General features: G+C 41.5%; 1 protein-coding gene across 5 annotated transcripts in view; it reads right to left on the reverse strand.

Annotated features, from left to right (window-relative positions):
* DACH1 (dachshund family transcription factor 1) overlaps positions 1-15,067 on the reverse strand; it is a 228,705-nt gene extending 213,638 nt beyond the window's left edge. For all 5 annotated transcript variants that reach the window (XM_044286061.1, XM_044286059.1, XM_044286057.1 and 2 more), the window contains exon 1: positions 14,956-15,067. In XM_044286061.1, coding sequence (XP_044141996.1) covers positions 14,956-15,007 — 52 coding nt within the window. In that variant the 5' untranslated portion in view covers positions 15,008-15,067. The remainder of the gene's footprint in view (positions 1-14,955) is intronic.
* Between the last annotated feature and the right edge of the window lie 1,232 nt (positions 15,068-16,299).

Here is a 16,299-nt window from a genome sequence, read left to right on the forward strand (position 1 = left end):
CATGATGGGGGGGACTTAATAATGGCACATGATGGGGGGACTTAATAATGGTACATGATGGGGGGACTTAATAATGGCACATGACGGGGGGGGCTTAATAATGGCACATGATGGGGGGGACTTAATAATGGCACATGACGGGGGGGACTTAATAATGGCACATGACGGGGGGGACTTAATAATGGCACATGATGGGGAGGGACTTAATAATGGCACATGATGGGGGGCGACTTAATAATGGCACATGATTACTGGCACGTAATGGGAGGCTTATTACTGGCACGTAATGGGGGGCTTATTACTGGCACATGATGGGGGGCTTATTACTGGCACGTAATGGGGGCTTATTACTGGCACATTATTGGTGGGCACTATAGGGGGCATCTACTGAGGCAACACAAAGAAGGGGTGTTTTATATGGGGGGCTCTGTACAGTAGCATTTTATACTGGGACACATTATGGTGGGTACTATGGGGAAGGGGGGAGAGGAGTACTATGGAGTCATCTACGGGGGCACTAAGAAGGGGTAATTTATGCTTGCAAAATAATGGGGGACACTGAGGACATCTACTGGGGCATTTTATACTGGTACATTATGGGGGGCACTAGGAGGAAGGGGGCGAGGAGCACTATGGGGGCATTTACTGGGGGCACTATATAGGGGTATTTTATACTGGCACATTTTGGGGGACATTAGCTCAACTGGGGGCATAAGGGGGTATTTTTTGCATTGTCACATTATAAGGAGAATTATTTCTACTGGGGGGCATAATGGTGGGCTTTATTACTCCCCCATGGTATGACCCCCTAGTAGCAGCACCGGCCTCTCCCTGCTCTGCTATCCCTCTGCCCCTTCTCCAAATCCTTATTATGAAATCTTTCTCATTAGGATAAAACACAACATCAGCTCCGCCGAGCCCCCGGCCAAAGTGTGGAAGTGGCGTCCGAGATCCCCAAGGGCCAAGTAACTGTGAGTGTTCATGTGAAATATGTTTATGTTATAGACATATAGCCTACACTGTGCCACACGATATACAGTATACCTCTGCACCGTGCCACACGATATACAGTATACCTCTGCACCGTGCCACACAATATACAGTATACCTCTACACTGTGCCACACAGTATACCTCTACACTGTGCCACACAGTATACCTCTACACTGTGCCACACAGTATACCTCTACACTGTGCCACACAGTATACCTCTACACTGTGCCACACAGTATACCTCTACACAGTGCCACACAGTATATCTCTACACTGTGCCACACAGTATACCGTATACCTCTACACTGTGCCCCACGATATACAGTATACCTCTACACTGTGCCCCACGATATACAGTATACCGCTACACTGTGCCACACAATATACAGTATACCTCTACACTGTGCCCCACAATATACAGTATACCTCTACACTGTGCCCCACAATATACAGTATACCGCTACACTGTGCCACACAGTATACAGTATACCGCTACACTGTGGAGTCTGTTCTATAAGCACCCTTGTTCTGTGGCGGCGGACAGAAAATAATCTGGAAGTGCCCCTCCCGAGACCAGGCTCTGGATCCGCCACTGGACCGCTCACAGGAGTGTACATTTCTTCTAAACTGTAATCCGTATCCTCTGACCTGCAGAAATCAGCGCTTGCTCGATAACAACTAACAGGCAGGACCTGTAGGCTGTAGCCTGGCCCTGTTACCGAAGCTAGCCGAGTGGTGTAAGGTTTAGGTTTAGTAGAGATGAGCGGCTGCTGAATCCTGATTTAAAGTTACTGCAGGATATGGATTACGGTTTAGAAATGTCAAATGTACACTCCTGTGAGAGGCGGGGAGGGGGATCTGTGGATGACACTGTCATGGGATGGATCTGTGGATGACACATATAGCATAAGATGCTATACACTGTATGTGGCATCCACAGATCCCCCCCATAGCAGTGTCATCCACAGATCCCCCTCTCTATAAAAGTGTCATCCACAGATCCCCCTCTCTATAAAAGTGTCATCCACAGACAGCTGGACTTTTCTTCCCTGTTGCGGTTTTAGGTATTGGGTAAAGTATCGCAGCATTTCGAAGCGTACTTGTGTAAATGTATCGTTGTTATAGCTGCCCCCCCCCCTACTTTTGTCCTGGCCTCCAGTGTGCCCCCCCATATTTTAAAAGCTAGAGATGCCACTGGTTGGATATACTATAAAGTGGAACAGTATGGTGTATATATTTGGCTGGCTGGCACAGAAGCTTTAGTAGAACACTGTCTGATACTACAACTTTGCTGTTAATGGCTTTATTCAGACACAATAACTGCCACTAGGCTCCTGGGTGGAGACAGGGTGGTGTCAAGAGGGATATTATGTTACACATACAGCATATGTACAGTAATATGCATTCATGTTTGACGCACGGATAAGACCATAGCTATAGAAGCCATAGCAGTTGCTATGATGGGTCCCACTCCGATGCAAAAATTTACTTTTTGTCGATAAAAACAAGGTGGTGAATTTCCGCATTTCTGGCACTTTTATAAGAGTACTTTCACACTAGCGTTGCTAGAATCCAGCAGGCAGTTCCGGCAATGGAACTGCCTGCCGGATACGGCAAACAGTATACAAACGGAAAGCTTTTTTTTCCGGATCCGTTAGACCAGGCATGCTCAACCTGCAGCCATCCAGCTGTTGCAAAACTACAACTTCCATCATTCCCTGACAGCCTACAGCTATCATCCTACAGAAGGGAGTTGTAGTTTTACAACAGCTGGAGGGCCGCAGGTTGAGCATCCCTGTGTTAGACGGATCCGGTGAAATTCTGGATCCGTCTCATTAAGTATCATCTGGAATAACGGATCCATATTTAAATTTTTTCAAAGATCAAAAGCAAAAATAGCTCTTCCTATGTCCCGGCGCATGTGCAGACTGGAAAGCCGGATCCGGCGATGCGGCAAACTTGGTACCGGATCCAGCATTAATACATCTCTATGGAAATTAAAGTGCGGCATGGAAATTAAACAATACGGCAAGTGCGGTATTGTTCCGGGATTTTGTCTAGGAAAAAAAACTGCAGCAAGCTGTGGTATTTTGTCTGGTCAAATACCGTACAAGCGACAGAACGGAAGACATGCTGATGCATACTGAATGGATTGCTTTCCATTCAGAATGCATTAGGACAAAACAGATGCGTTTTTTTTTCGGCATTGAGACCTTTTACCAGATTTCAATACCGGAAAAGAATAACGCTAGTGTGAAAGTACTCTAAGGCCTCTTTCAGACGGGCGTTGCGTGTAAAGGTGCGGGTGCGTTGCGGGAACACGCGCGATTTTTCCATGTGAGTGCAAAACATTGTAATGCGTTTTGCACTTGCGTGAGAAAAATCGCGCATGTTTGGTACCCAAACCCGAACTTCTTCACAGAAGTTCGGGCTTGGGATTGGTGTTCTGTAGATTGTATTATTTTCCCTTATAACATAGTTATAAGGGAAAATAATAGCATTCTGAATACAGAATGCATAGTAAAATAGCGCTGGAGGGGTTAAAAATAAAATAAAAAAATGTAACTCACCTTAATCCACTTGATCGCGCAGCCGGCATCTCCTTCTGTCTTCATCTTAGCTGTGTGCAGTAACAGGACCTGTGGTGATGTCACTCCGGTCATCACATGATCTTTTACCATAGTGATGGATCATGTGATGACCGGAGTGACACCACCACAGGTCCTGTTACTGCACACAGCTAAGATGAAGGCAGAAGGAGATGCCGGCTGCGCAATCAAGTGGATTAAGGTGAGTTAAATTTTATTTATTTTTTTAACCCCTCCAGCGCTATTTTACTATGCATTCTGTATTCAGAATGCTGTTATTTTCCCTTATAACCATGTTATAAGGGAAAATAATAATGATCGGGTCTCAATCCCGATCGTCTCCTAGCAACCGTGCGTGAAAATCGCACCGCATCCGCACTTGCTTGCGGATGCTTGCGATTTTCACACAACCCCATTCATTTCTATGGGGCCTGCGTTACGTGAAAAACGCTGAATATAGAGCACAAGTGATGCGTGAAAATCACCGCTCATGTGAACAGCCCCATAGAAATGAATGGGTCGGTATTCAGTGCGGGTGCAATGCGTTCAACTCACGTATCGCATCCGCGCGGAATACTCGCCCGTGTGAAATGGGCCTAAGGGTTCTCATTTTTGTGCTGAAGATCTGATATATGACACCATTATCCGTCCCCGCTGTAATTGATTTCACTGACAGCTTGGTGGTGGTCAATTCCTGACTTTGCTATGGGCCTTTTGGAATTCTAGTTATGCCACTGGTTTTAATGTGCAATATTTTGACCTCTCTACGCTCCTGAAGGCAGTGTTAAACTGCACACCCTTAATAGAAATGGACTACAAAGAGATATCACAAATATGCTGTAGATATAGCAGCCATTTACTTCTGATTTAATAGCAAACCCTTTTCCATTTCATTAACTTAGTACATATTGTCTCAGCTCCATCCATTCATGTCATTTTAATGGACAAGATACATATTTTCTAATCTTCAGCTTAATTCTGTTTACCTTATAAAAATAGGTTCAAAATTTCGACTGAAACTGAAATGTATATATTTTTTTTTCAGATTTTTATATTGCCATTTCCTTTCTTGTGCCCAACTTGACCAAGCTTGTAGAACATTCAATTACAGTGCTAGGAAACAAATAATAGCAAGAAATAATGTATGCATTTACACGGCTAGCATTCCTTGCTGTAGGGAATTAAAACAAACAAAATAAAATAAAATCAATCTTACAGTGAGTGAAGTTTTGATGTATACGTGTTGGCAGCTTTCACTGCCCAAAGCACAAAGTGAATGTTGCCATTTTAGAATTTCCTTGATTCAGTGCACTGCTTTGTGCGGGGCATTTTATGCCTGAGTTATGGCTAATCGAATCACCTGTTTAATGTTAAGGAGGGTCAAGGCTCTATTGATTGGCAGTCATCATAAGGCATCATAGATTTCAATTCTGTAACATTATGTCTTTGCTTTACCTTGGTACCTTTTCGTTCAGTAGCCATTTATCCTGTAATTTCTGGCATAACGGTGCTTAATGCCTTAGTTACAACTCTGTAGTTTAAGTTGCCAATTGAGTGTAGGTATATACGTTTAGTCAGATACTAGTTTCCCCTTTTAGAATTTAATTGGGTTTTCTATTATTCAGAATCTAGGAGGCTTCTCTACTGGTGGCTGTTTGCACACATGGAAACTTGATACCTGTCTTGTTTGATTGTAGTGCCGCTGCAGGGAAAACAGGACATGACAGGGTGTCTACAGAAATCAATACAGATGAACAAAGCAGTGAAAACATGATGGCCCTTCACAACAGGAAAATGTACTTAGATGGTAAAAAGGTTTTGCATAAATCAACAGGAGAAACTTTGTAATATATGTTATCAGAGAAAAATGGCTCAATTTCTCTTCTTATCAGCTATTATCCCCTCTAACTTCCTATACTAACAATGTCAGAATTTTCTGCAAATTTCTTCTTTTCAGACTGAGATGGGCTGTTGTTTCTTTAAAAGATCTGATAACAAGCCCCCATAGTAGTCTACAGAGAAGGGAGGGGGAGTAGTGATCTGAGTGAGAAGTAGAGAGACAGTCATGTGCAGGGGCTCGTTTTCTGCAGGAAGAGCTAAAGTTTTTATTAGTACCATATTTTTACCAATATTACACGTTTTTGGGGCAAAGTGACCAGAAAATGACCATTTTAGCACAGTTTAAATTTTTTCTTTAACAGCGTTCACCTGACGGGGTAGATCATGTGACATTTTTATAGAGCGAGTCGTTACGGAGGCGGCGATGCCTAACCTAACATGTGCAAGTTTTACACAGTAAAAGCATTTTTGAAAAGAAAATAATCAGTTTTTAGGTTGCTTTATTTGTGGGATGTGGTGATGGTTTTATTGGTACTATTTTGGGGTGCATACAAATTTTTGTTCACTCGTTATTACACTTTTCATGAGGCAAGGTGACAATGGTTATTTTGATCTATTTTTATTTTTTTATTGTAAATGATTTTATTAGGTGAAAGGGCTTTTTTTTTACTTGAAACTTAAATTTTTTATTATTAAAAAAACACATTCTTTCCATTTTTATATTTTTTTTTTACCTTTTTTTTTTTAGTCCCACTGTGGGACTTCAACGTTTTAGGGTTTGATCCTTGTTTCAATGCAGTACAATGCATGCTGTATTGTGCTGCATTGAACTATGAGTGTAGTACACTGACAGTTGCTATAGCAACCATTGGCCCCCTGTTACGGGGGGGCGATTGAGTCAGAAGGAGTCTCCTCCCTCTGTAAACCTTGCACGTGCCACAGTCAGCGCTGATCGCGGCAATCCGCGGGTCAATCCGCTAGCAGCCGGGCCCATGCTGCTAATTGGGCGGGTGCAGGATCACATCACGTACATGCACGTGGGGGTGCGGCAAGAGACCGAATTCCCCGACGTAAAAATGCGCAAAGGGGCTAACCATAACAGGCCTGTAAGCAAAATCACATAGATGTACATGATTATTAGTTAGCCGGTTAAAAAGCTAGATTCTGAAATCAGCATGTTACAAATACTAAGATAGGAATGAGAAAAGAAGAACTATGTATTGTGGCATGACTTTGCTATGTCCTATTTGTCCACGAAGTAAGAAAGACGTCTTTATTAGCATGTTATGTTTCAGTAACACAGCCATGTTTTCTTTTAATTAGTTACCAGGAAGGAAGCTGGTGCGTTCTTCTGAAATGTGCCTTTACATAAAGCATGACATATTTTTAGAACGTATTCTTGAGAGGAATGTGTACACTTATCTAAATCATGCAGTGAAAGATGGACTTGTCATTAGCTCCAATATAATTTTGTTATAGACAAAGCAGTTTGACCACAATGAAGTTATTTTCTGCATCTGGAGTAAACAATTGCAAATGTCTTTCTCATCAGTGGAAAGAAATCATAACAATAGCTTTGTAATACAATCCACAGAGAAGTAATGTGAGCGGGAGCTATTCTGAGCTCTCTGGATAGTTAATTAAATGAAGGGAACATTGTGCTGGATACCAATAAGCCCTACTACGATGCAAGTGTCACAAATATGTTGAAACACGTAAATGTGCAGACTGTTGTGATCATATTTTAAAGTGTCTAAAATAATTCCTATTCCTACAAAAAAGGTAACATATAAAGTGTATTATTATATATTGTATGTAGATACAGGGCTCCAGACAAAAAAAATATCAAGAAGCCATTGGCTCCTAACCTGAAAAATTTAGGAGCCAAACTAAAATTTTTAGTCGCCAAACTTAAAATACATATAATTATACATAATTAAACAAACGAGTTACCTACGGTTGTCACGATACCAAGATTTTGACTCGATTTCGATACCATAAAAAAGTATTGTGATACTTGATACCACGTGAAAAAAATAAAACACCAAAAAAGCCGAGTGCATTCCAGATTTTATGGGACGTCTGGACCATAATAGAACAGTCCTAACCTAATTTTTGTTGGGACAAGGTGACAAAAAAATGGCAAATTGCAAGTTGGGGCATGGCGATATGTAAATTTTTTATTGTTTATATATTTTATATGTAAAATTGGGCAAGGGGGTGATTTAAACTTAACATTTTGGTTTATTTAATACCTATTTACCCCCTTAGGGGCTAGAACCTGGGATCTTTCATCCCTTGTCCTTTTCACCCTGATAGAGCTCTATCAGGGTGAATAGGACTTTACACTCTCCCTGCTGCCCTGTGCTCTGTGCACACAGCAGCAGGGAGCTGACTATGGCAGCCAGGACTTCAGTAGCGTCCTGGCTGCCATGGTAACCGATCTGAGCCCCAGGCTTACACTGCTGGGGCTCTGATCGGAAGCTGCAACTGCCACTGCCACCAATGATAATACTTGGGGGGTTGGGGGCGCAATGCACCACCAATGATAATACTTAGAGGGGGGGGCACTGTGCCACCAATGATTTTACTTAATATTACTGGGGTTGGGGGGGGGGGGTGTTTGGTGCACTGCACCACCAATGAATATTTTATACTATAATTAATACAAACGCAGGCTGCCATGTGGGTGCCGGACATATCCCATACCTGGCACCCAGCCTCTATGACTGCGTGCTGAGATCCGCCGCTATTAACCCCTCAGATGCTGCACTTGTCCTGCTGCACCTCATAGAGGCTGGGTGCCTGGTATGGGATGTGTCCGGCACCCGCATGGCAGCCTGCGTTTGTATTAAGCATAAACTATATTCATTGGTGGTGCAGTGGCCATAGCACCTCCCCTCCTCCTCCCTGCTATCAGCCCATTGGTGGCAGTGGTAGCAGCAGTACAGGGGGGAGGGACTGCCTGCTTTTCCCCTGTGCTGTTGAGATTAGAACATGGCACGCGCTGAGAGCAGCGTGTGCCTTGTCAGTAATGTGAAAGCGGCAGAGGTCTAGGCGCAAATGGCGACAAGATTACAAAGTATTGTCGCCATTTAGCAATTCTAGGTCACATTTGCGACCATTTTGGTCGCCATCTGGAGTCCTGTAGATAGCTTTCTGGATATAATTTAGTGAATGTAACTCCATGTTTTCTACTTCCTGTACTGATTCTTTAACTTTCTCTTTGTTTGGACTTTTAGCATTACAAACAGTCTCACTTAACTTCCTCAGACAGACCATCACTGTGACTAAAAAGAGCCCCCTGTGGCGACTCAATTAGTGCATCACTCACTACACTAATTCATGCAACGCTGTTCTATGGGCATCTTTATCTAGGCCTATCAAGAGCTATTATACTGGTATTCCAATTCTACCCTTACTTTTATACTAGCAGATAACATCTTCCTATCACTGCAGCAGTAAACTAATAATGGATTACCTATCTACAGTATATGGGCTTTTATCTTTCTGTGCTGACTGCTAGAGAAGGACAATATTTTCTATTTCATATTCAATAGTATAGTACTGCTGAAATAAAAAAAAATACTGTTATTTCAATTCTACACCTACTATTGTCATGTGGATTACCTTTTAGCTAACATTTTGCTCTCACAGCAGTAGTGAACTTAAAATGGATTAGCTATCTTTATAGAATTTATATATATTGGCATAGAATGGGTGGAACTTCCATGGGGGCTTCCATGGTGGCATAGAACTAATAAAATGTCAGAACTGTCAGAAATTGTTTTCTATGAAAATTTTGTTTGAGTTTTAAAAATAAATAAATCCTCTTTTTTAATAAAGTGTCTCTTTAATTATTAAACATGTCCAGTCCAAATTAAAGATATTTTTGTGTATTTGTAACCACGCTCTACTCGGCCCAAGGTGTGAGAATTACCGTCTATTAACTCAGAATTTCCTTACAGAACACATAGCAATAATAATGATAAGAACGTATGATAAGAATAAGCATAATAAAAATGTATGGCGATGATAATAATAATAATGTCTTTACATTTAACTTCTCTTTAGGGATAAAAAAGAAAAAGAAAGGGTGGGTACATCACATGAAGAAATAAACTTTAAAGTCAGTTTGTCTTCTGCTGGCCCTTTAAAGAGGACCTTTCACTAGTTTACAAACTAAAAACTAACTAAATCAGTGGGCAGAGCGGCGCCCAGGGGTCCCCCTGCACTTACTAGTTTTTAGTTTGCAAACTAGTGAAAGGTCCTCTTTAAAAGTGACCATCTCAATCAAAGTCTAGGCCTAGCCAAGGACTCCCTGGAACTCTGGTGGGATAGTCAGAACTTGCCAATGGGAAAAATGTCTCACCAACCATAAGATTCACTACCAACTACAGTCTACTCTACTTATATTTTCATAACCAGATACTTTGATGGTTTCCACACTGCAAGATCTGAATTTTCCTATAGGTACAGTGGGCCTTGGGGAAAGATGTGCTGAAGGGGCAATGTACACATTAATGCACTGAATAATGTGTATGAATACAAACCTTGTCTCCATTCATATGTTGATTAGTCACTCACAGAGCAGTGAAAGTAAGAGGAGGACATCTAGGAAAGGAACATGCTGTAGGCAGTAGAGGGTGCTAGTTGTGAGACGCACACTACAATATTTTAGTTTATTTAGTCGAGCAGCAAATGTATATCTATAAGGGGTGCAGAGGTAGCAGTTGCACCTAGGCCCATAGGTTTGAGGGGGCCCAAAGACACCAACACTATAAAACACACATATTAAAACCAGGATTTTGGTATGGCTTACTTGATGGGCAGAGCATAGGTCCCAAGTCTATTTGCGCCCACAGACTCCTGATACAATGTGAGTAAAATTTGTAAAACAAAGGTAAAACACACAATGGTAGGGAAGAAAGAGTTCCTTCCCAATAAATGGCTGCTCATTAGCGGAGGTGCAGCGATCACCTCTACAGCAAGAGGACGAGCGATGCTGCTGTCGCTCATCTTCATACTGTTGCATTTTTCTGGGCAGCAGAGTTCTGCAAAGCACAATTTGCTGCCCAGAAACAATACTTTAGGATTCAGCGAGATCAATTGTTTCACCACAGAACAAGTGTTTGGCTCGTTCATCATGTGATCTGCTTTGCATGGCTTTGCATGGGTATATTTCATCAATTTGACTTAATGTTTGAGTGTGTCATTAGAATATATCGACAGTATCCAATATAACAGTTACATCTACAGTACCCCACCCTCTTATTAGTGACCTCCACAGCCCCGCATGACTTAATACTGACCCCCCCCCCCCCACTGTGCCGAGACTCCTTAAAATGTGACGTCCACAGTAGTGATGAGCGGCAGGGGTCATATTCGAATTCGCGATATTTCGCGAATATTTTTAGAATATTCGTCGAATATTCGAAAATTCGAAAATTCGCGATTTTTTTTCTTGAAAAAAATCGGCAAAGTAATGATTGTGTAATATGCGAATTTTCGTAATTTGAATTTTCGGATTCGAATTTTTAATGCGAATTTTTCAACTTACAACTATTAGACAAAGAAGATTATAGCACTATATTAGCTAAATTGCTCTATATTTGATTTTTCGAATATTCGCTATATTGCTATAACAGTTTTTTCGAATATTCGTAATATATAGCAATATAGCGAATATTCGAAAAAAACGGATATAGAGCAATTTAGCTAATATAGTGCTAATAATCTTTTTTTTATAGTTGTAATTTTTTTCCAACCTGAACTTCAGATGAGAAAAAAATTACAACTATTAGACAAAGAAAATTATAGCACTATATTAGCTAAATTGCTCTATATTCGTTTTTTTTCGAATATTCACTATATTGCTATAACTTTGTTTTTTCGAATATTTGTAATATTCTAAAACAAGAATATATAGCAATATAGCGAATATTCGAAAAAACCGAATATAGAGCAATTTAGCTAATATAGTGCTATAATCTTTGTCTAAAAGTTAAAAAATTCGAATCCGAAAATTCGAATTACGAAAATTCGCATATTACACAATCATTACCTTGCCGATTTTTTCAAGAAAAAAAAAATCGTGCATTTTCGAATATGACCCCTGCCGCTCATCACTACTCCTAAAGTCAAGTATAGTGCAGCCTTCTTATTGGCCCACAAGCTAGAAGCAGGAAGGGATCATGTGTACTGATTTAAAAAAAAAAAAAAAAAAAATCGGAAAAAAAAAATCGGGAAATAGAATTTTCAAAATTACGAATATATATAACTATATTCGAAATATTCGCGAATTTTCGAAGTACCTATATTCGCGAAAAAAATTCGAAATTCGAATATTCGTGATCAACACTAGTCCACAGCAGCCCACCCCCTTAACTTTGACCATCACAGCAACCTGACCCTTTAACAGTGAGTTTTACAACACCCCACCCCCTTTACAATGACCTTCACAGGGGCCAGCCCCCTTAACAGTGACCCTATACAGCACCCGCCCCTTAACACTGACCATAGGTTACAGTCTACTTAACTGTGACTAGAGATGAGCGAATTTCTCAAAAACTCGATTTGGTTGGTTCGACGAATTATTGGAAAAATTTGGGTGACGAATTATTGGAAAACATTTGGTTCGATCCGAATTTACTTGCGGTGAATGGCGTTAAAAAACGGCTATTTCCTGGGTGCAGAGAGTCTTTATAGTGGTGTAGAACACAGTGCCTTGCAGCAATATGCATAGGGAGTCTGCTTTGGTAGTGAAATAATACTGTGAGTCCGTATGACATGCAGATGACAGGCGTCACTCTTAGAATCACTGCACACTTGACTGATTTGGGCCGTTACGGTGCCAAAACTGACCAAATAACTCAAGTGTAAACTCGGCCTTACAGGTCAATGTTAGAGTCAATAAGAAGTGCACTCCTTTTACCTCGTCAGTAGCTAATTCCACATAGATGTCTACAGAACCTGTTCTATTAAACGCTTATACAAGTAAAGCCCCCCGACAGAGTGGAGAGGGTGTCAGCAGCAAGTTTGTGTTGACATCACTGATTATTTTGCCCTTCCTCTGATCCGTCAGCATAATAACTCCCAAAAAACGGATCCTGTCTGTGGAGCATCCACTTTTACTCGGTCAGCATTTGGTCAGTAATCCATCAGTATTGCTAAAGCCCCCAAAAAAACAGAAGTGGATCCAAAACAGAGATGACATTTGAAGGGGATATTTGCCTGTCTTCTGTGTTTTGGCTACAGTTTTTACAGCTGTTACATAGACAGGATCTGTTGCGCATCTCATTTTTCCTTCCTTCTGACAGATCAGAAGAAGGGTCAAATAAATAATGATGTCAGCCAGGCCGAAAGGTAAAATAGTGGCCAGGTCATGAAGTGGGGAGAGTGGGAACAGCATGAGAAGTCCAGAGAGTGGCCCTCTGACATAGTGGTGAGGTGGAAGCAGCATGAGGAGACCTCAGAGTGGCCCAATGACAGAGTCTGGAGGTGGTAGCAGCATCATCAGGAGGCCAGAGAGTGGCAAGGTGATATATTGTTGCGGTAACAGCAGCATCAGGAGACAACATAGTGGCAAGGTGACATAGTGTGGAGGTGGCAGCAGCACCAGGAGACCACAGAGTGGCAAGGTGGCATAGTGTGGAGGTGTCTGCATCAGGAGACCATAGAGTGGCAAGGTGACATAGTGTAGAGGTGGCATTCATTTTGGGGGAATATCTCAGGAACCGTACGTGCTAGAGAGCTGAGATCTGGTCTAAAACCTTCATGGACACCTGATGTACATGTGTGCCAAATTTCATGATTGTAAATGCGACGTTGCAGATTCCTTTAGCGGACATACATATACACACACACATACATACACTCAGCTTTATATATTAGATTTGCATAGGCTGACTAAAGGTAATGGTAAAACATCACTGTTTCTTCTTAATCATATAGCAAAGATTTTAGAAAGTATATGGAAATTAAAAAAAAGGTATCTTTTATCAGATCGCAAGAAAAGGTTTGGGTATATATACAAATTAGTGAGAACAAAACACAATGGTAAAATAAAAACAAAAAACGAAATAAATATTGCCTCTTGAGCAATCAGAACCACGTCAGACATATGGGAGTTTACTGGGTCATTCTGACTGCAGACTGATACTTGGTGTGAGACTCCTATCTTGACATTGCAAGCTGTAAGGGGACATAAGCTGGCCCTAGAAATACCCGAAGTGAAAGGAGGGAAGGAGACCTGATATTCCCTGCCTGACAAAACAGGAGCACCCTCCCCAGTGAGGATGACCCCATCAGGAACCTGTCCCTGTGGCAGACATAGCCCTGAAAAAGTCCCTTACTCTAAGGACCCTGTTAGTCCCTGCCTGATAAATATCCATCAGGAACCTGTCCCTGCAGCGGTTGTATCCCTAAAACAGTACCCGCACTCTTGACATGGCCGCATTCTGCTACATTGGTAAGACTAGTCTAAATCTAGTAACAACCTGTCAGCTTTTCTGGGCTATTCTGTTAGATAACTCTACATTTTTATTGTCATCTAGTAAAAGTTACATTTTAGTTAATTTCCATATCTTCTTTAAAGGGAGTCTGTCACCACATTTTAGCATGTTAGACCGTTAAAATAGGGTTATGTGATCCAGCCAGAACATAAAAACGGTACCTTTGTGGTAGAAAACGGACTTTTCAATTTGCAGAAAACGAACTTATAAGATTATCTTCTGAGCCCTCTCAAGTGCCCAGGGCGGTCTCTCAATCCTCGGAGCCCCAGGCAGGCACCTCCTAAACGGCTGATAACTCCGCCCTCCGTGCGCCTCTGCCCGCCCGTTTACTCCCCTCCCCTGTCCCTTTCCACTGCGGCTGTGCGGTCCAAATCGTAGCGGGCGCATTCGCAATAGGTATTGCGATGCCCTGCCAGGAGCGGGCATCGCATTGCGCATGCGCCCGCTACGATTTGGACCGCACAGCCGCAGTGGAAAGGGACAGGGGAGGGGAGGTGCCTGCCTGGGGCTCCGAGGATTGAGAGACCGCCCTGGGCACTTGAGAGGGCTCAGAAGATAATCTTATAAGTTCGTTTTCTGCAAATTGAAAAGTCCGTTTTCTACCACAAAGGTACCGTTTTTATGTTCTGGCTGGATCACATAACCCTATTTTAACGGTCTAACATGCTAAAATGTGGTGACAGACTCCCTTTAAAATCTTTTTAGATTTATTTATGAAGCAAATAATAAAGGAATAAAGTATTGCACCTAGCTTGTGTTTTTTTGTTTTGGAGCTCAACAAGGAGGCATGGCTTAGCAAAGGGGGGTGCAGATGTAACCATGTGCACCAAAAAATGTGTGCAAAAAAAGCCAATCCCTAGGTGGTTAATGTAAGAGAAAAGTGTCAAACCATGCACGAAATTTATCATCCAGCGGATGGTCTCCATTTTAGACAGGATTAGTAAATCCGGCCCAGTGACTATCAACGTGAACTCGTCTTTAGAGATGACTTCCATACTGTGTTATAAGTAAATGTTACAGTACCTGTGGGTGGGATCATCCCAGGAGACATTAGGCCAGGCACACTGTGGGGCATAATATGGGGATTCTCCGGTGAGGTCACACTCTGCGTTCGTTTGGGAGGTCTTCCTGGTCTGGAGCTGGAAGAAAAGAGAGAAGTTTTTAAAAAAAATAACAAAAAATAAATAAAAAACCAGAAACGGCTGCCTTAAACATCATTTGGAAGTTGTTTCAAGTGGTAACATGGACTGTAAATAAATTTGTTTCAAGGACGGTTGCTTTTGCAGTTAGATGTAATAGACTTCCATCACTAATTAGATTACATGCTGAATTCATTTTCCTCATTGAAGATCAGCCACTCTTGATGCATAATTCATAGCCTGTACCTCGTTACCTGCTTCTTCATATTAATATCTATACACAGTTTGAATTGCCTCGTTTGCATATGCTAAAGTTCTGCATGCAGCCTTCAGCATGAAAATTATGCACTAACTTGTAATAATTATTACAGTCAGCCAGCTATTGATTTATGAGACTTTTAAAAACCAAATATGTGTAGTACTTGTAATGAATGATATTTTAAGGTTCTTCAGGAAATTAAAAGGCAATGGCTGCCTTAGGAAATGTTCTGCTTGTTTGATTTAATACTACAGTTAGCTGGGAGGTGGAATGAAAGAGTGATTCAGACCTATAGCACATTTTTCGATGATATGTTTTATTACTTCGCACTGCTAGCCTGATATCTAGATGATAAATGACAATACATATCTAACGTGTGAAAAGGTCTTACAATTTCTTTATTTTTTGTCATTTAAAGATTAGTCAAGTTATGGCTTAACTCTTTCTCCCCTGAGAGCTGGAATATGCTATCATGCAGTTTTATTACCGCTGCTCGCACCGTACAGTGTATTCAAAGGACAAAGTAACAAAGGCACAACACACAAAGCCTTATATTGTAGCAGGTGCCTACATGATAGCATACAATAAGTGCCACGTCATATAACATCAGCTCGAGCCTGCACTATGCCTTCTTACTTCTATGCACAAATTAATTTAAGGCACACATATTACTTTTTAAAAATCTACAGTCCGAATTATACATCATGTTAAACTGTTTAATATCCACTAATGGTGGAAGAAGCAGTACTTCAAAATGACTTCAATGTGATGTGCAAAATGTATTCACCCCTGGTCTACATTGCGACATTTCAGCTCCTCACTGGAAATGGTTCTAATACATTCTAGACCATGGGTGAATGAATGTTGCACATCATATGGATGTCAATTTGGAGAGCTCTTCCTTCACTTGTTTCTCTTGGCCTGGATGGTGGACACCTAGGCTGATTCTTGGAAGCTGTGCACCCAGTG

This window comes from Bufo gargarizans, chromosome 3 (assembly GCF_014858855.1).
Source record: "Bufo gargarizans isolate SCDJY-AF-19 chromosome 3, ASM1485885v1, whole genome shotgun sequence".
Lineage (NCBI taxonomy): Eukaryota > Metazoa > Chordata > Amphibia > Anura > Bufonidae > Bufo > Bufo gargarizans.